At 34.4% G+C, this 20,664-nt stretch overlaps 1 protein-coding gene across 1 annotated transcript; it reads right to left on the bottom strand.

Annotated features, from left to right (window-relative positions):
• Positions 1 to 56: 56 nt before the first annotated feature.
• Positions 57 to 18,016, bottom strand: LOC128991972 (nuclear receptor coactivator 5). The gene is made up of 11 exons (XM_054415286.1): positions 17,911 to 18,016; positions 15,813 to 15,984; positions 14,580 to 14,687; positions 12,831 to 12,978; positions 12,321 to 12,518; positions 12,071 to 12,190; positions 11,146 to 11,345; positions 5,216 to 5,415; positions 4,333 to 4,417; positions 2,248 to 2,429; positions 57 to 295 (listed from the first exon to the last, which is right to left on the bottom strand). Exons 2-11 carry the CDS (start codon positions 15,973 to 15,975, stop codon positions 179 to 181), a joined length of 1,521 nt encoding a protein of 506 aa, XP_054271261.1. The 5' UTR covers positions 15,976 to 15,984; positions 17,911 to 18,016; the 3' UTR covers positions 57 to 178.
• Positions 18,017 to 20,664: the final 2,648 nt, after the last annotated feature.

Genomic DNA, 20,664 nt, shown 5'->3' with positions numbered 1-20,664 from the left:
CACTAAAACTAAATAGCAGAAGACACACTTTGGGAACAAAGTAAACAATCTACAAGTCTACACCAAATACTGTTTATTTATCATATTCAAACTATGTGGCGTCACAATAAAAAAACTGAAATACATTTTGTCAATCACTTAAAATTATACAGGAAACTTAACCTCTATTTCTAGGTAATCAACGTCGTCCGCCTGCGTATGCCCCAAACAACGGCTGCTGCGGCGGCCTAACGGGTCCGGGTGCGCCGGGGTTGATCTTCTTGAGCAGGTCACCTTGAATCAAACTGTCTAACGCCTGCAAACAAATCGGATTTCAATACTAACAAATATAGGCGCCAAAGATTGTATTATAAAAACTTTGGTGAAGAAATAGTGTGTTATCCTAGTGGTTAGCGTCTTAGACTTTGGTACAAGAGGGATAGGTTTGATGCACTGCATGTCTACTTAAGTTTGAGGGGTTTTCACTACTTTACCAAGCGTTAATGATTCTTTCATACAATATGCCACACACAGGTGGATATACTAGTAAAATCGAAGATCAGAAATTTACAGGGTAATACACATTTTTGTAGTTCAAATCTTTGAAAATGAAGAAGTCTGGTGGTATAAACATAATGTATAGTAACATTAATATAGGTTTACCTAGGCACAGCACAAAATACACTTTCATAATCGTTTAGCTATTTTTGTGAGTATTATATTTGTTTACGCCCATGTAAACTACAATGTTATTCACAAGTTCATACACTAAGATGGTAATTCATTACTGTTTTATTTTAAATAACATGGTGTTAATGTTTAAAACGTTTTTCTATTGCTTACCGGTTCCTTCATCATGGTACAGACAGATGAAGACATAAATGTTACTATCCATGGATTACTGAACAACATCATGGCTTTGACTAAGGATAAACTGTAATTAAGTGGACATCCAATCCATATTTATTGGGTGTAGCACAGGTTATGGTAAAATCAGTTAAAAATTGAATCAGATAAGACCAGTCTTGCTAATACAAACTATTTTTTACTTTATATGTCTGTATATCGCTCATTCGCTCACGCCATCACAACTAAACCGTGATTGTCTCCCACGATCATGCAATTCCATAAAATTTGTATCCATCTACTACGATCCCGGCAATGCCTGTGACCTGTCATATCCCACAATCTCCATCAAGTTCTTCTTACTTATGACCTAAAATGAGAACCTAGAGAACGCTGTCAATGGATGTATGCTCGGCCATATTAGCATTTTGGTAATCTTTTTTAATTTGTTGGTTCCATACAATCACGTAAAATTCACAGACATTCCTGGCCATCAAAATTCACGTACAATTCCCGGTTTTCTGTTTGGCTGGACACCTTGCTTAGTTATTTAATATTTCAGACCCAAAAATCCTAAAACCCTAGGCCCCTGTACTTTATTTTAAAAAACATCCTTAACCTAAAACTGTACAAAATAGTTGTCTGTTTTCTGTTTTGCCCGCCATCTTTTAAACCTTGCTTAACTAAAAGAAAAACTTCCAATCCACCTTGAGCCTTGAGTGTAAGACATAGGATTTTTAATGTTAAGTAAACTACCTTGTACCCTATACCATGGAGAAATAGATTGTAAGCATTGAGCTCAACCTGTGAGGGGATTATATCGGGGTACAAACATTTCCCTCCAACCCTCATATGGATGGGATGTTCACTTAAGTATTGTTTAGTTGAGAAAAATTAACTGTCCGAATTTATTTCATTAGCTGCAATAAAATAATAATAAAATCCTTTTAAATTTGTTAACAATTGTGATATTAATGGAATTGATGTATTGGTTTGTTTACACCTTACCTAAATTATACAATTTATAATAAGTCGTGTTAGTTGTAAATTTTATATAATTTTCTGTCTTCATTTTTACTCTCACTTAAATCTCTAAACTACAATTGTGTACCTAAACAGTGTATGTAACAAAATACCAGCAGTTAAAAGTACAAATTATGTAGGTTCCATTTTGAACATTAGTTGTACCTAATACGTGATGTATAATTCTCTGTGTTAAATATTGAGTGGTCATTCGGGAAAGCTTACTAATCAGTAGAATAATTTTTGGATAACAAGTTGAAGGAATATCTGAATTCAATAATAAATTAATATTCTTTAAATTTTACCGGATGTGATTATAATAATTAAATTTATATTTGATAATTTTAAAGTAATAAATAGCAAAGACTAACTTGTCAAACTCGCTACGCTGCTACTAACCTTCTGCACAGTAGGATCGTTGAGCAGCGGGGCTGGTGCGGAGGACGCAGATTGCTGTTGATTCCACGGGGAGGACACCGGTTGTGGCGGGGGCCCCCCACCCTGGCCTCCGGACTGGTTCAATATGTTCAAGATGCGATGTTGCAGTTCTGCTTGCTGTTTAGTCGTAGGTGGTTGGTTACCTGTAGACATGTTTATTTGAGAAATAGTAATATGATCTCTCTAACATTGGCATTATGTATTTTTGTTTAGGTTGCATCCTTGGCTATTAATACAACGAGACATACCATCCCAATGCTTAAGTTACCGCCAGTTTTTTTTATCAAAATCTTCGTAGTTGATGTGAGCCACCGACAGATTGTGCTGATCCAAATTACTAATTTCTGTCGAACACAACCAATTTTTTACCAAGTCAAACTGGCTAATGCAACTGTTATGACCAATCAACTTGGCCAGAAACAAAACATTTGGTACAAAATAGAGTTTTTGACACTAGCACTTTCAAAATGTGCACTCTAAATGTGAAAAAACTATGGTAATGTTAAGTGCAAGTTAAGTGAAATTAAGTATTTTACCATCAGGACACTCAATCGAAACCACTTGTGAAATACAGTTGAAAAAGGCTTTAGATTTTACGATAGCATATAAATAGTATACAGTACTAAGTATTTTAAGTTTCCTAAGTAAATAATATAAGAAAATAATAGTAGCTAACTGGACAAAAAAATTGTACCGTAGTAGTCTATAATTGAAATTTAGTTTGTAAATTGAATGATGAAAATAAATAATAGTGTAAATAGTCACCTAAATGTTTAAACATATATATTTTTTCATTTAGTTTTAAAAATATCAATCTATTTAAAATTTTAATCCAAACATGACATGTTAATCATTTCAAATTTGTTGTTAACAAATAGCTAACAGTACAAACATAATTACAAAACATTTTAGACGTTGTAATGATCCTTCTGTTTCCATGAAAATATACCAATAAAAATGTATTCTCATAATCATGAAACCATTGACTATTGGATACAGAATATTGTTGTTGTTGACTATTGTTGTATTAATAGTCAAAGATAAAACTTAAGAATCTTGGGAGCAGAACCTGTACCTCTTAACCTCTGCTCCTTGAACTGTTAAATTGAAGTATTTACAGCTAACTTTAGTCAATAGATTTGTTTATTTACATTCCTCCAATATCTTCTTAAGCTTAACATACAAACTTAACAGGCCAGTGGGGCTAAGTCCTAAGGTAAATTACAAAACTGAATGTGCCTATATGTCAATTGAGACAAAGACGAATCCAACGAATCAAAAATCATTAAAATCGGTCAAGCCGTTCTTGAGTTATAAGTGGTGTAACTAACATGTCTTTGTTTAGTTATATAGAGTAAGTTAATGCGTTTTTTTGGATCCTTTTAATGCTAGCCCACATAGGCCTCGGACCTTTCCTTGGATTGTATCGTGAAAAGCAAAAATTGAGCTGATACAGTAGAAGAGTGAATTGTACTGATGAAATTTAGTGGTTACAAAAATGTAGTCGTTCACACAATGCTTTTTCCACTTGCTAAGTAGCTGGCTTGAACTAAATCCTCCGACATCTTTAAACAACATGCGCACAAGCACAAGCAACTGTGTTCATACTAGGCTACTTTACACGCCTACTCACTCAAAAGCTAGCGTGTTGGCGTGTAAAGTAACCACATAGTAAACTTTTTCCAGAGCTTTTTTACAAGCAGCTTTTGAGCGAGTACGTCGTTCACACTGAGCTATTTTACTAGCTGCGTTAAAAAAAGCTGGCGTGTAGCTAGTAAACTCGCCCCGTGTGAACGGGGCTATAGTATTGTCGTCTGTTGCACCATCGACTGAGCTACCATAATATTTAATTAAAGAGCCAAGGGACCCTACTATTGAGATAAAAAATTTTAAAGACCTATTAAAGTAACACTATCTACCTGATTTTAAAATGTTGCTTTATCCTATCAATATTTTTAAAAAACTTGCAAAACTAAAATTAAAACTAGAGTGAAAGTTGCCTGATTTTGGAGTTAAGTTGTAACATACGGTATCCATCAAACCCACCTCCAGCGATGGAAGGCAATCCTTGAGCATCTCCAACCTCAAGTTTGATTTGGACTTCCCTCCTGTCTTGCAGATATTTGATTACCTACAATCAACATTCAGACGGGTCAGGAACAATTTTTTTAAACTGAATAGGCCGCTACAGTACTGTGAAACCAAGCTAAATTGTGGTTTTTAAGGATAAAAATCCTGAAGACATTGAATGTTTTAAGTGTAGAATGAATGACCAGAAAGCTTCGTTACAGACTATGATTAGCTGAGGCTATAACTGGGATTACTTTTCTAAATCTGGATAACTTTTCTAAATCTCTGGATCATAAGTTTTGGACATACAAAAAGTGTTTCAAACCTTTATCGGAATTCTGAATTAAACCAGCCAACCTCGAGATTATCAAGTGAGTACTAACCACTCAAATACTCAAGTATGTAGCATAAAGCACAAAAGCGTAGGTTTTATAAATTTTGTTAGAGCAGCAGGCTTATCTGAATGGAAAAGAGTACACTCTGACAAAAAAAACATATACATAAAAGTGCTTACACAATAATTAACTATCACCATTTTTAACTAAGGAACCTGAACATCTCCTTCCCAACAGAAACCTCCCGTGGTCAAAAATTAATTCAGTACTGTAATATGGAATAATATTCTGTCTTTAAAATAAGTTTTATTGATTCTTTGCCAGCATGGACTCTTTACCATTCAGGTAAGCCTACTATCCTCACAAACACACTCTAACACTTAGCTTTTTTTATTCAGCAACTTATGCACGTTTATATAAGTTGCTGAATAAAAAAAGCTAAGGGATTGGTAAAACTGATCATTTTTTAGTGTTGCAAAGAAAAATAGCACTGAATGTTCAAACGTTCTTTGCTGTGTGGTTACCTTATCGTACTGCAGCACCGTGAGTTGGCGATTCTCTCGTAGAAGATTCAGAAGTGTCTGGATAGCCTCTGGATGTTTATCGTAATCCGGTTGTCCGACAGAAACCGGACCGGGACCTTGTCCCCTCTCCCCACGCAGGTAAGCGTCAAAGCTGCGAGCAATGAACGCCAACGCATCCTCTAGTGGCATGTTCCTATGTTCTGTTGAAAAAAAACTACAGTTAAGAATAGTTATTCATTTTAAAAACTTAAATTCATTTTGTACTTCAATTTGTATCAATACTCACCAATTTGCAAAAATAAATAAACATAAACACAGATGTATAAATACACTTATCACACAAACTGGAAAACTTATAATTAAACAGATACAAAACGGAACTGACCAACTTAAACGGAACTTTTACTTTCCGAATTCGATAATATGTGAGCGAGAGGGACAATTTAGCGGGTATTTTACTTTAAACCTATGAAATATATGTTTGCCATCAACAGAATATTAAACGTTTATAATGTTAAACAATATTGAAAATAGCTAACAAAATTTATTAATACAGTTTTCTTTATTTTAAATGGATGGACATAAACTGATGCTAAACTAATTTACCAATTGATAAATAAAATCTAACATTTTAAATTTTGTACCAAGAAAATTTTTACATTTTTTATTGAACAATAAACAAATCTGTTAATTAATTAACAATAGGAAGTGTTAACAATCTGCACATCATGAATATTTTGTAATGAACATTAAAATATGTGAATAATCCTGTTAAATGAAACCGCAAAAAAATTAGCAGGGTTTGGAAACGTAAATCATCCACCGCCGAGTCACATTTTTCGTCCGTGCATTATAATTTTACAGCATTGGCGCACATTTATTATTAATTGGCGATTTTAGCACACGAATTAAAAAATAAATCCGTCTCCATTTACTTAGAATCAAGAATCCATACGCACATACACTTTGATTGTACAACAGAAGAATTGGCGTGCGTAAAAAATAGTTGACAGATATGAAAAGGCGCAGATGCGAGAACAATTCAATTGGCGGCGTTTGTACACATGAACTACGATTGTAAGCTAACGATTGTAGCTTACCTTATATATGATTAGCGGCATTTACATAATTATATTAATGAATCATAAAATAGCGTTTGCTGTTAGCGATAAAATAATCGATTGTCGTTGTAGCGCCCATGCATTATAGTTTTTTGGCAATAGCGCACATTAATAAATCGAGCGGAGACATTAAAATCTGCAAAATAGAAAATAGTATCACCGACGAATCAAAATATAATTAATTGGCAATCGGATAATTAAAGATTAGTGGCAGTGGCATAAACTTATAAATTGCTAACTGCATGAATGTCTGTGATAGCGGAATCGGAGCATGGAATCAATTAAAAGGTGGCGCTAGCGTGTTTTCAAAATTAAAGCATAGACCTACGCGAATTATTTCTTTAGATTACTGATGATGATATACGAGTATTGCCACTTAGCGATAGTAGCGTCCGTGAACTATAGTGGTATTCCGTTATTAATAATGAATCGACAGTATTAGTTCCCGGGATTATTAATAGTTTCATTATCACCGTGGGCTGATTAACCCGGTACACACAAGTTAGTTTAACAATAAATTTTGTTACAGACAGGGAATTTGAACATAACCCAACTTATGAAGTATACAAAGAAACTTATTCTAGGTAAAGCTAACATTTTATAATTTTTATTACAATTACTGCTATAAAAACCATAATTCTATACCTAACACATACAATCCTGTGAGTTTCACAAATCAGTATAACATAAATTTATTTATCCTATAGTATTTAGATTTAGTTACAAAGTACTACAGGAATAGAATACAGTTTTCTATCGTTATGTTTTTAGACATTGTTTGATTAATTGTAAGAAAATATTGAGCCACAGCCAACTTATCCATTGTGTTCTCTTAACTTTAGAAACTAAAGAAAATCAACTTTCTAAAGTCTTGATACAGAATGTTATAAAATACTTTGACTAAATTCAAATTGTTATGTGAAAAACGCTTAAAAATTATCAAACTTAAGAAAAATTTATGCTGTAGTACACAGTGAAAATTATAGGTTGAAAATAACCAATATTTAAATTTTAGATGCTTGCAGTACACCAGAGCCCTGATAATCTGCACTAAGGCGTTCCAATCCCCAAACTGTCCAACTTATCCCAAAAATGTAATAAAACTACATCATAAATGTATATAATGTTAATGTATTTTTATAACCTCAAATGGACCTTACAATGCTCCTAAGTTCACAACACCATGATCAGAGGCCCTGATCACGGTGATATCATGATTATCTACTACGATTGGCAACACAAATGTTCAACTCACAATTTCTTTTCTTCTAACAACATGATTACCTTAAAAGAGAACCAACATTACGCCATTAACATAGGATGCTTGGCCATAGGCTATTAATGGTTATTCTTGGTTTCCCATTTCCTATACAATTCTTAATTTTCTTGGTCAGCTGGACACTTTCAGAATACATAGGTTTTTTTTAATCAAATACTGTAACCTTTTTTTACCAACGGGTGTTTCGGATCAGCGGGATATTTGGATTATTGGGGTTTTGATTAGCATGACTCTGGTGATATCCTTTGATGAATAAAATAAAATAACTAATGTGAGGTAAATATTCCATTCCTATTTTTAAATTTTGTAGTAAAATTAAGGTATAAATTTAAGGTATTTAAGGTAATAACTTGGGAAAAATAGATTTTAAATTGGAGAAACAACAATTAAGATCAATCATAAAACCAAACTTTACAAACAGGATATATAGTGACCAGACAAAAATATTCCTTTAAATTGTCTTCAGCTCATAAAAATGTAAACTCTAGGGGAGTACGTTAGTTACAGAATAACAATTAACTTATGTATTTATCCTCCTTATTGATCAGCCAAGGACAGTTTTAAGGTCAGGACAGAAATTATTTACGGTTTATTTAGCACCTTTACTTGAGAACCAACTAAAAAACTAGAACAGTAAAACCCTCTAACCACAGTACAGTGGGGACTCAAGCAAAACCTGGATTTACCGAAACCATCATAATAAATCCAAATCAATTGGAGAATGAGCTAGGTAACTGGGATTCTAACGTGGCCAAGTATTTGGTCCGTAATGGTTAACGGAATCCTTTACAGCTGACAGCAGCATAATTCTCATGAGACCGTAATACAGTACACTCGGGTTATCCAAGGTTGTTATAGGCCTAAATATATATACTTTTATTTCCGGTCGGAAAACAATAACTATGTTTTTGGGAATGTTTCTATTGGAAGTAAAGTAAAAATGGCAAGTAATTTGTGATTGTTTAAAATAATACGTTCAATAATCATTAAGGTATTATTTTAACGTACAAATGATCCGCAATAACCTAGAAATTGAAAATCACACAGTACTAGGTCGGCCGCTAACAATTGGTAATTGCTGGACGAGTCGTCTGCAGAACCTCAACAAAAGCAGTGGTATTTCTGCTAGGGCATTGCCTGCCCGCAGTGTCATTTGTCAATGTTAGTCATTACAATGTTAATGTTTTAATATTGACACGATTGTGTCAAATATAGCCTACATATTTCAATTCAAACTTAATCAGAAATTGATCTTATACTTTATAAAAACTTTAACAATCATGTACAGTGTTGGTTTAGCATAGTTTATTTAAGTTTTCCAAGACAATTAAAGAAGTGTTTTGAGTTAATGTTTTCCTTAACAAGACTGCCATATTTCAAAACGTTTTCAATGAAAATACCAATTATTGATAATTCTGTATTCATTATGCATTGTGATTAAAAATATAGGCCTACTCTACAAGTCTTTGACTTCCTAATGTCGTAACATACCCCCTAACCACAAAATCTAGGAGACCTCCGTGGAACAACCTCGGTTAATCGGGAGAGTACTGAATAAAGCTCAGAAATTACCAGTTACAATTTAGAGAAATACATTCTGCATACACAATTATAGATTTTAAGGTGAAAGCAATTAAAATAACATAAAGAACTATTGTTGTTTGTAAGTTACATATCTTTGAATGGACATAACATAAAAACTCCTAAAAATAGCTAGCTAAAACATAGGTTATCCAAAACATTGCTCCCTTTATTAGGCTGCGGTTAATCAGGACTTGACTATATTCTTCAACTTCAAGGTGATACAAATATAACAATTTAAATCATCTTCAGTAGCAGCTTGTGAGATCAGTTTAAACTCGCTGCAGCACTCATCCGCCACAGATATTCATAAATTCTCACCTTTTCATCATCAGGATCTCAGGATAGACCAGGATTTCAGCACTCCATCAAATCTTCTTAGCTATAATTCGTTAGTGCTTTTCACAAATCACATACACATTATATACACAGAATACCCTTCTCCATAAAAAGTAAGTAAAAGTAAACATTTACTTGATAAGTTTTACCAAAATTTGTAACGGAAATCTATTTGGTTTATGTTTTAAAAGGATTCATTTTCAGAAAGGAGAGTTCAGCTACCTAAATTGAGAAAACTAAGTTTGAAAATTGAGTCCAAGGGCTTAGAGATAGAGCCGTTGGTTTAGCTTCGTATAGTTGGGGTAGCAAAATGCACAATTACAACTTTGTATAGCCTTGTTAACAATATTTACAACCCACTTTTGGCCCTTTACATTTTATTGATGGTTACCATTTTCACCTAGTATAAAACTGTAGTACTTGTACACATGATTGTTTTTTATATTAGTAGCCAATTTTTTGAATTTATTTTAGTTCAGACAATAGTCCGATCCCGAGATCTCTAAATAATAAAGAAATTGACTGTCCAAAAAATCACACTACATAATAGAAATATTTATACTCTATTTACCATTACCATTGAATCTACTCTATGAAGAAGTTGTATAGGTACTTGGAATATATCAGTGTAATGTTATGAGACATTTGTGTACATATCTTTTAACCTCTAGAATAGTTTTCGTAAGACTGAATAATGTACTTAAAATTAACAGCCTCAATAACAATTTAAAGTTGTTTAGAGTGTGTATCTATAGAAAAATTAAAGAAATTGTTTTACAGTATGTATCTCTCACATGAGTCTTGCACAAAAAAACTGCCAATTCTGGTCGGAGAAAAAGCTACCATGTCATTGACTACTAAATGCAACTGATATAATATTATATTTCATAACAAGAGTAGAAAGTGAGTCATTACATGAGACCATGTTTGAAGTGATAGATTTATCGAGCACTTTCAATGGTCAAGAATATGTATAGACCCACTTTCACTCGTGTTTTAAACGTTACCTTTCGCTACACTACAAAGACTAATTATTTTCTTAATTGAAACAGAAATTGGATATTTCTTAATTACAATTAGGAACATGACAAAACTCATAGAATTTGTAGGTTATCCCTTCAATTTAAAGTTAATACTTTGGTTGTACAGTTTTAGTTATTAAAAATCGAAACAATTGACAAAGCAACAACAAATATTTGTTTGTGTATGTCCGCAAAATCCAAAAAAGGATTTGATAGTTAACATTGCTTTTGCATAGTAAACATTCTTTTGCCGTAGTAAACAATGTAATAATGCATTTTCGCAGGTGATAAATTTGTAACGAAAACAGGTTATTTCACAGTAGTGTAGCAAAAAATCTCTTAACTTACAGCTAGGACTATCTTATTTACAGTTTAAACAATTTGAGTTGAGTAGAACAGGGAAGATTTTGGTTTGTAACTACCTAATTTGATTTAATTAGGTACTGAACTAATCTTTATTTGACTCCTTAAGTAAATTAGGCTGTACCTTAAAATATTTTACTTTAGCACTTTGTATAAGCTAAGCCATCTTTAAGTATAAAATAAACCCTGACGACACAGTATTGTTATTTGTTATTCAAAAATTACCTTGAGGTTGTCCGTAAAGTATGTTCAAAGTGAGACTCCTGTGTTCCTCATTGGTAATGTTAACAATAATGGCAAACAAAGTTCCTCGGCCAGATATATTGGCAAGGACACGTCCCAACGGAACTTCCTCATTGGGGAACAATAAGTCCACTGTCAAACCGATCTTGATCAGCCGCCTCTCGATAAATTCTGCGTACTCTCTGTTGACAAAACATAATTCATAAATGACATAGTAAAAAATATGTCAAGTGTACAAAGTAAACTTTTAAAAATTTTTATAGAGGCAGGATGAAAAGATTAGTACAACTAAATTATGTGCCTGTGCTTCACAAAAGGTTGGGAATACAGAGGAGAGTACCGGTAATATGGTGCTTTAAATCTACTATGTTAAACAGTTACAAACCCACCCATAAACGGAAGACTCAATCGTACTAATCGCTTATTTTAAAGAGGATCTTTTTGGTTATGTATTTTCAATCAGCTGTGTGGGTTGAAGTTTATTGTAATGTAAACATGCAAAATATATGATAAGAATCAAAAGTTTATGTAAGGGAAAGTGTGTATTTAATATTGAAAATGTGGATAAATACAACCCTTTAATGAAGGTATGTACCATTAGGAGAGGGTTGGTTGAAAATCTCATATTATTTAGACAATTTATTTAGGTATGTGGTGGATAAGGCTCACTTATAAATCATTGCTCTTTAACACAAGCATTTTGCAAATTTAAAACAAGGGATTATATAATAATATCCCAAAATATCTTGAACTTTGCGAGGAAAGCGTCTTTTTATCTTCTTGACCATAAGTTAAAAACCTGTCTTCTACACCCTGCAAAAATATAGCAATGGCCTCGTGGAATCGTTTCATCATTTCTTGTAAGTAATTTCTGAAGGTTCTAATCCGTTTAACCAATTATATTTACCTGATCATCTTGTTGACCACGATGATTTCACAGTCATTGGTTCTATCAGGCAAGGCAGGAGGAGGCCCCCTTTCAACAGGGGGGTAATCAGCTGGCAGTCCTCTACCCCTCGGAGGCCCACTGTCAGACAAAGAGAAAACTCAATCAATTGTTTCATCAATAGTATCATAGTTTCATCAATAGTATCATAGTTTCAAAATATACTTTAGTACTACAACAAATTTGTACTAGAACAAAAATATTATCTCACTTGAAGTCCCTGTCCAGATCTGGAATCCCCCTAAGGTCTTCAGGAGGTCCTCGGAAATCATCCCGAGGTCCACGGAAGTCCCCGGGAGGACCTCTAAAATCATCTTCCGGGAACCTATCCATGTGGGACTCCGGTCCAGGACGACCTCCTCGACCCCCTCTTCCACCTCCATGCCCTCCGAATCCTGGGCTGTCAAACCTGGAACAGGTGGTGGTATTGAACATATTTCTCCAAACATTTTATTCTAATTTTTGATAGACTAGAATATAATTAAAAACTATAACTAACACAAACTCAAAGTGTGGTAGAGTGTTGTTTGTAGTGTTGGAAATGTCTGTAATAATCTCTCAAATACTCATTGAACTGAATGTTATTTGCAATGCATAGGGGATAGTTACAACATGTTTCAGGATATATTTTATGATAATCCCATTAAGTAAGTGGAAATTCACTTGCTGAGTCCTCAGGTTTTCTGCGGCACTAGTATTAAAATATATTTCACACTCCTACCTGTCATTCTCCCGCCAGTCTCTTCCTCGATCCCCTGGCCCTCCTCTGATAGGTGATCGGTCCCTGTCCATCACATCTTCCCTGTGTTGAGGAGGAGGTGGTCCTCTATTACCACCAGGCTCTTTACGCTGTGTGGCTGCTTTCACGTCTGTAACAATAAATGTATGTAATATTTTATAGTTTAATGTTTCAAGGGATTTTAAACTTTAGTTTGTTCTATTTAAGGTGCATTGTGCCTGAAGCGACTCTTTCGATGATCAAGCTGAGATAATCGATGCGCGATGATCACTTGGCATTGGTAAACGTTCTAACAGAAATCACCGTTGCTTTTGACAAAACCTTTTGCGTGACTATAGCAGGCCTGGCGTGAGAGCAGTGTCAGTCGCAGTGCGATTGATGTACAGTGCAAACACATTTATTACTGAGATGTCAACAAAACTTCTCACACCGGAGAAGACAAAAAGCTGGTCGAAGTTGTAGCAACTTTTCCTGCCATTTATAACCTAAAAAACTGTTTCTATAAGGATTAGCTGGCTAAGGGTAAAACTCTAAGAGAGTGTCATCACCTTGCAAATGGTCAGGTTACTTAAGTTATTAGGATTCTAAGCCTTTTTTGTCTTGGTGTAAAAATTGGATTTGCAGCAACTTGAGGCACAAATAATATGTCATCTACTTCCTAGTCACAACACTCGTCGTGCAATAATATACCGGTATCTCGGCCAAAAGGAACTTTAAAAACTAATTCTTCAGCCTCATATTCATAGTGTAGTCTACCACTTCACTCAAAAGCCAGCAAACAAATTATTAAGAATCGCTCTGGATCAATCTCTTCAGGGGCAATACACTGCTACCGACTAACGCTGAGCTACTATCACAAGAGTTGCTTCATGCACAACGCATCTTTATAAATTTTGGTATTGACGTTTTTGTACAGGTCCGAATCCTGGTATTTTCATTAGTAAGTAACTGGTCTTTCCTGAACAAATGTAACTTATTAACCTGATGTTTAATAGTATAATAATTAAATAGCGTAATGACATATATGACCTGTTAATAGAATAAATTTGTCTCTTCAGAAATGAATAACTTGGTAGGCCTATAGTTCCATGCTAATAAAGCCTATTTTCAAATGCAACAAAAAACATCAGTCATCTATCCAAGTTGAGTAGATCCATCAGAACCATTGACGATAAAAAAAATAGAAACGTGAATCGAAAATACATAAAACATTAAAATACTGGCCAGTACAATCACCGGAGACTTGTTCGGCAACGCCGGAACACGAGTAATTTTGTTTCGTGTTCCATGTTTCGTACCATTGTATTCAAAGGTTCTGACAGATCTGACCATCATGAATGATTCGATTAGATGTTTCAGTCACACTTGAAGATGAACTCTAGTTGCCCGAAACTGTATTAATATTAATACAGTGTAACTGTGTTTATATTAATCTAGGATAACTTGATTGAGCATGTGACATAAACTATTTTAACTATCAAACTTGAATAATAAATCTACAAAACTTCTCTGGGGTAATCAAGAGTACAGTATCTCTGTCTCAGTAAACAAAATTTTGATTTGTATCATAAGCTTATCGGTGAAACTGATTACCACGTGCGTTTACATCTACTACGGCATTAATTAACCTTATGGCATGCATTTCTTCTAAATGAGTCAGACCTATTTTAAAGCTATACAAATCTAAAGCAACTCAAGATATTAAATAAAAGAGCTAGGCCTATTACTTACCAATCTTTCTGCCATAGTAGGTCTTTCCGCATTCATTAGCAATTGCGTCAGCAGCTGCCTGTTCACTGTCATATTGAATAAACGCAAATCCATTCTTGGGTATCAGACCTGTAGCAAGCAAATTTACAACATAAATTTACTAGCTAGCCTAATCGGGAATAAAAGTGTATCATACAAAAATTTAATTTAATGGGTTCATAAGCGCATTCATTTGATAGCCTAGGGTATATACAGTAGACTCTCGCTCATCCGGAATAATGTGGCGGACGTCCGGTACAGATTACGAAAAATCCAGACTATCGAGAGTCGAGCAAATACAGTAACTGTATGAAGCCGTTTTTTCAATTTTGTTCCAGGTCCACAGTTTTGATAGCCGGGCAAATGCAGTTCCACCGGTAATAATTTTTACCACTGTGTTTTCCGAATTTTGATTATCCGAGGTAGTCTCGGTCCTGTTTAGCTCGGATAATCGGACTTCTACTGAACTGTGCCACAAAAAAAAAATCACGATTGCCGATCCGGACTAACGGGGAGTCCGGTCAAGGCCGATCCGGATTCGAGCGAGAGTGTACTGTAGTTTCTAATAACTTAGGCCTACAGCATTTAACTTAAAGAAATTTGACAATTGAAAACTACACTTAAACTACACTGAAAGTACAGATTTGAGTGTTAGCCTGAAAAAGGTTATTCAATACAATTGGCTCATTCATAGTTATTTATTTCATGGCTGTTTATAATTTCCAGGAGGCAAAATAAAAAAATCATGTTATAAAATCTAAATGTAGCCTAGGCTACATAATGCCTATGCTATGGTTATAATGCCTATGCTAGAAAAACCAACTGTAGGCTTACACATGGTAACTATGACACAATACTTATCTAAAATAGGGAATATGATTAATAACATTAGTTTAGGCAAAGTTTATAGGCCTGGTTTTAAAGGACCTTGGTTTTTAGATTTACTGAACATGTACCACAACATGTTCAATTAGGCCTATCGGAATTTTTTCCAATAGTTAATCCTTTCAATAGTTTGATTTCTTAAATACACACATACATTATCATTTAAACCCCTACTAGGCCTATTTCTTTTCTACTAATAAAAATACAATTCACTATTATAAAAAATTACAAAAGTTACTAGGGAATTATACAGTACCTATGTAACACAGTAGGCTACTTATAGTAGAATAAACAATCATTTTAGTTTTTAAAATTAGAAGCCTAGCCTACCTATAATCTTTCCGTAAAAGGAGAATTTTTCTTCAAGCTCTGGTCTTTCCATTTTCGTTGGTATATTACCGATGAAAATTCTGGCACCCACTGTGTTGGGGTCGTTCATTACACTGAACAACTCCTGTTTGGAGGGGCCACCACCTCGATCGTTAAAACTCATTTTCTCTGCCTGCAACACAACCTAGCTTAGAGAAGATACAAAGTTAAGCTAAGCAGCCAACAATGGAAAACTCAGCTGGGAAGAAAGAGGCAATTAGAGCACAAGCCCGACGTCATCAACTGGAGGCACTAAACTGTAAAAATACATATTTTTCACTCTAAAAAAGAACAAAATGGCGTCATGGTGTTTAATATTTTGAAAAATCTGGCTCAATTGCTTTGAAAGTTTACAGCAACACCAACACTGGTAGCTCACTAAACACACACTTTTCATTCCTTTAGTTTCATTCAATCTTGTAAAATATCCTCTTGCCGGCAGTGGAGCATTTTATGTTCTGCTCCACTGACAATGTCAATGCATGTAAGTTATGTCCATGATGATAAATTATTTGATTTGATTTGATTTGACTTGCCATTGGATAGCCTAAGCAGACATTTGCCGTATTGGCTATTTGGATACGAAGAATGTAATGATTGATTCATGCATTTTGCTGAAACTTCAGTAGGCCTATTTTCAATGAAAGGGAAGGTAGGCTAGCTCAGATAGAAATTGCACCCATTTAAAAGACAGCAAGTTATCCCCAGGTATAGACAAATTTATGTCTAGTTTGTATGCCCTAGAATACGTAGGGTTGCCATATGGTAATGTGTAAAAAAGAGGATAGGGCCTTTAATGTAATAGTGGACCCAATATAATAGTGGATAAAAATTATCAGGCTAGCAAAATTGTATAGGCCTACCTATAGTAGGCCTACATAGTAAAAATAAGTTAAGTTAGATAGGGTAGCAGAAACTGTATGGGTCATAAACTTAAACAATTAGCAAAATGATGCCCAAAAGTAAAGCGTTTATATTAGGCCCTTGTAGACCTAATTATTTAAATATATATTTAAACTTTCAAAAATTTACAAACCCGGTGTTACTGCTATTTAGTCTATAAACATTTGGGCCAGTGACGTCATTTGCCCATGTTTATTAATCCATACCGTTTCTGTTCAATATTCGTGCTACATTGTCAATATTCAAATTGTAAGAGAAAACATAAAATTTGCATCGCTCGTCACAACTCACTAAAAATAACGAATAACCGAGTCAAAACGCTCTGTCTGCTAGAGAACACAGATACATTCAGACTGGCCGGCAGACAATTGAAGGACTGGGAGCAATGAAACAGACGATAAAGATAAACTAAGGACGTTGCTGGACAAAATTGGTTAGTCAAGGAATAAAAAAACTTTGGTATAGAGTTTGAGAGTTGCATTTTTCAGTAATTCAGATATTTGCAAACGCTAATATTATTTTACTTATTCGATACTGTAGGCCTAGTTTCAATTAATATTAGCATAACTTAGCCCAGTTAAGAAACTGTACCCTCTGATTGTAGTACTGTAATCCAAAGAAGCCTCGGCGACAAAAAAATCATTTAAGGAAGTTGTAGTGTTGGTGTCAAAGAACAGTTTAAAAACATCTTTTAGGCCTAGAACGTTTTAAGGTGAGTTGAGCGTCGAAACAAAAACCTAGAATCTTTCCTATGTATAGGTCTGCTAAGTAGGCTTACGACATTCAACTTACTTCCCTGTTAAGGCGGGCAGCTAAAGCAATTTTTATGGTCGAGCACTCCAAGTTGACCCTAAAATAGGCCCTAGGCCTAAAATAAGGATTGCTATGAAAGTTAAATTGAAATATAGTGAATGCAATGGTAGTTATTGAACTACTTCGTTGTGTACTTTTACAGTTGGTTTATTTGTCACCTGATTATCAATAGAAAGCCTTGAAGGCCAGGAGAAAGGTTACAACAATACAAGAGTAACTTAAAGCCGGCAACCTTCCTGCCTCCTGCAAATGGAAAACCAAATCAAATAATGTAGGCCTACATATAATAAGTTACATGAATGTTATTTCTACTGTAAAATAATACAATTAGATTGGAACATACCAGAAGTTTTGAAGATAAATGTAATGAAATGTAACCAATACAGTTGTTTCTAAAACAAACAAATAATGCAATTATCCGGCTACAAAACAACACGACGCTAAGTTGAGTTGATAGAAGAGAAGAGAAGAGAAGAAGACGATTACGATACAGACGAGAAGAAGAAGAAGACAGCTTAGAGGCTAGGCAATGGCAACAAACACCACACAGTTTGATAGGAAGAAGAACAATGGTTATTTGTGCAACTAGTGAGAAAAGTGAGCAATTGACTCACTCGAGAGAAATCCTTACTCAGAATGGTTTCTCGAGTGAGGCAATTGTACTTTGAACTCGAGTTGCACATTATACTTTTCATACAGTTACCATAAAACAAATAAATTTGTGAAGAAACATAACCTATTTTTACACAGAAGTGAACTTTTAATATAACATTTAATGAGAAGTGTAAAATACAACAGTACAACAGCTGACCAGCTGATTTACAGCCAGTGTGCTGCCAACGTATTTCGTGCGCATACGACGTTGCCTGCATGTTACGAGCTCACTATTTCGTGCCTTCACGTTGCAAATCTGGAGTGAGACAAAGTAATTAGAGTGAGACAATGTTAACATTGTCTTACTGATGAGCGAATTGGCCACTTTGCTTTCTCAAATCAGTGAGAGAACATGTACATTGTTAGGTAACTGTAGGAAAACACAAGAAACAGTATCAGCATTCTGACACATACTTTCTCCCATAAGTTTGTCAACAACCTTTATCATGTCATAGATAAAACATCACTCCTCATCATGTGTAAGCGGTGAGAGTAAATATACGGAAATGGGATTTGTACAATTTTGTTCAGAATTTAAAGTACTAACATACAAAATTTTTATCAAAATCGTTTGAGCCATTTTTGGGGAAATCCGATTTTTCTGTTATTTTATGAGGGTTTTATGGGAAAATCCCCATTAAAAATAGAAATTTCTAAAAAATTAAATAAGCAATCAAAATTGTAAGGACCATAACATATACTATGTTAAATCAAAAACGGATTTTTTTCTAAAATCCTATTTTTTGTTATTTTATGGGTTTTTTATGGGGAAATAACATATTTGACCATAACTTTTGAACCGTAATTTTTACAGAAATGGGATTTGTACCATTTTATTCAGAATTTAAAGGGCTACAACATACTAAATTTTTATAAAAACCGTTCGGCCATTTTTGAGAAAATCAGACTTTTCCGGTTTTTTATGGGGTTTTATGAGGAAATCCCCATTAAAAATGAAAATTTCAAAAAAAAATGGCCTGATGAGAGAAAAAAACACCTGGAGATACCATGGATTAGAACCTACATACCAAATTTCATCGAAATCGGACCACAGGTATAGTCTCTAGCTCTGTACACATCCAGACACACACACACACATCACTTCGAAAACCACTTTTTTGGGTCCAGGGGGACCCAAAACGAATATATCCACTCAAAACTCAAACTCGAAAATTTAGACGAAAACAATACTTTCTCCATATACTATGGTATGGGGGGAGAAAGTAAAAATCACAGTGCGGCACACGGGAGATTTTTCAGATGCCGTTATGACGTCACTAACCATTTTCGTCACCTGCCAAAAAAGTTCTGGCACTGTCTCCCACCTCTCATAATTCAGTAACTTTTAATATTGATTGAAGGTTCGTTTACATTGCAGACTTTGACTATTTAATTGTATGTTATTCTTAGGTTGTCGGCTACTCATCACTAAAATAAATTAATCACAATTTACTAAAAAATGTTGAGGTATATTATTTCAAGTTTACATAAAAACTCATCTTCAGCCTCTAGTAACAACATATCAAGTAAATAAACTATGATTTATAATGTTTGTTTTTAAATTAATTAACATATGTTTGAATTATTTTAAAATTTAGTAGGAAAAAAAAAATTTTATATGTATATATTATGTAGATGTCACAGTTAATTTATTATTGTTTTTCCAATTTTAATTTTGTTCTCAACCTCTTCTCGAATTAAAGGTATAAACATAGGGCTGATTGTAACACTAGGTTGGGATATGCTTCTTTTATCAACCGCCATGCAAGCAGCTTCTTTAAGATTTCTTAGTTTCCAGTCTGCTTCCTGGTAGATCATAGTTGATTCAGACCAATGTATTCTATGTCTATGTTCTTCAGAGAAAACATGTTCACTTAGTTTGGAATAACTCTCCAAATTAATGCTCTTCTGTGTTCTTTTAGTCTCTTCTCCATAGGTCGTGATGTTTGCCCGTAATAACTTCTTCCACATTCACAGGGTATTTTATAAACTATATTTTTTGGGTCTTGATCTTTGTTCTTGGGCTTCACTCTTTATAAAATGTAATATATGTAATGTATGTAATATAAAATCAATAGCAAATTAACATTAAGCTTTGAGCCAACACCTTTTTTACGGTCAGTATCAGTAACTGATCTTTATTAAAATCAGATTTCGGTATCAGTAACCTCAAGAGTTGATTATCTGAAGCCCGTCATCCAAACGTGACCGAAAATCCGATTCCCGACGTTGACGCGATAGCGAGAGGCCAGTGGTGACAGCGACATCGCGAATATGGTCACGGATGTTGCTACAATTGCAGGAGACAATGAAAACTAGTAAAAAATACTTGTAAATATGATAAAAATGGAATGTTATCTTGCCTAAATATATACTAAGATCAGTCTATTTTATGAATTTACGGTAGCATCAAGAGCATATTTTAAGGGATTTCGACTGGGCG

The sequence above is a fragment of the Macrosteles quadrilineatus genome, unplaced genomic scaffold (assembly GCF_028750875.1).
Source record: "Macrosteles quadrilineatus isolate MER2022 unplaced genomic scaffold, UCM_ALF_1.0 Scaffold_4__1_contigs__length_99947679, whole genome shotgun sequence".
Taxonomy (NCBI): Eukaryota; Metazoa; Arthropoda; class Insecta; order Hemiptera; family Cicadellidae; genus Macrosteles; species Macrosteles quadrilineatus.
The sequence above is the reverse complement of the archived record's forward strand: the minus strand, read 5'-3'. Positions and strand labels throughout refer to the sequence as shown.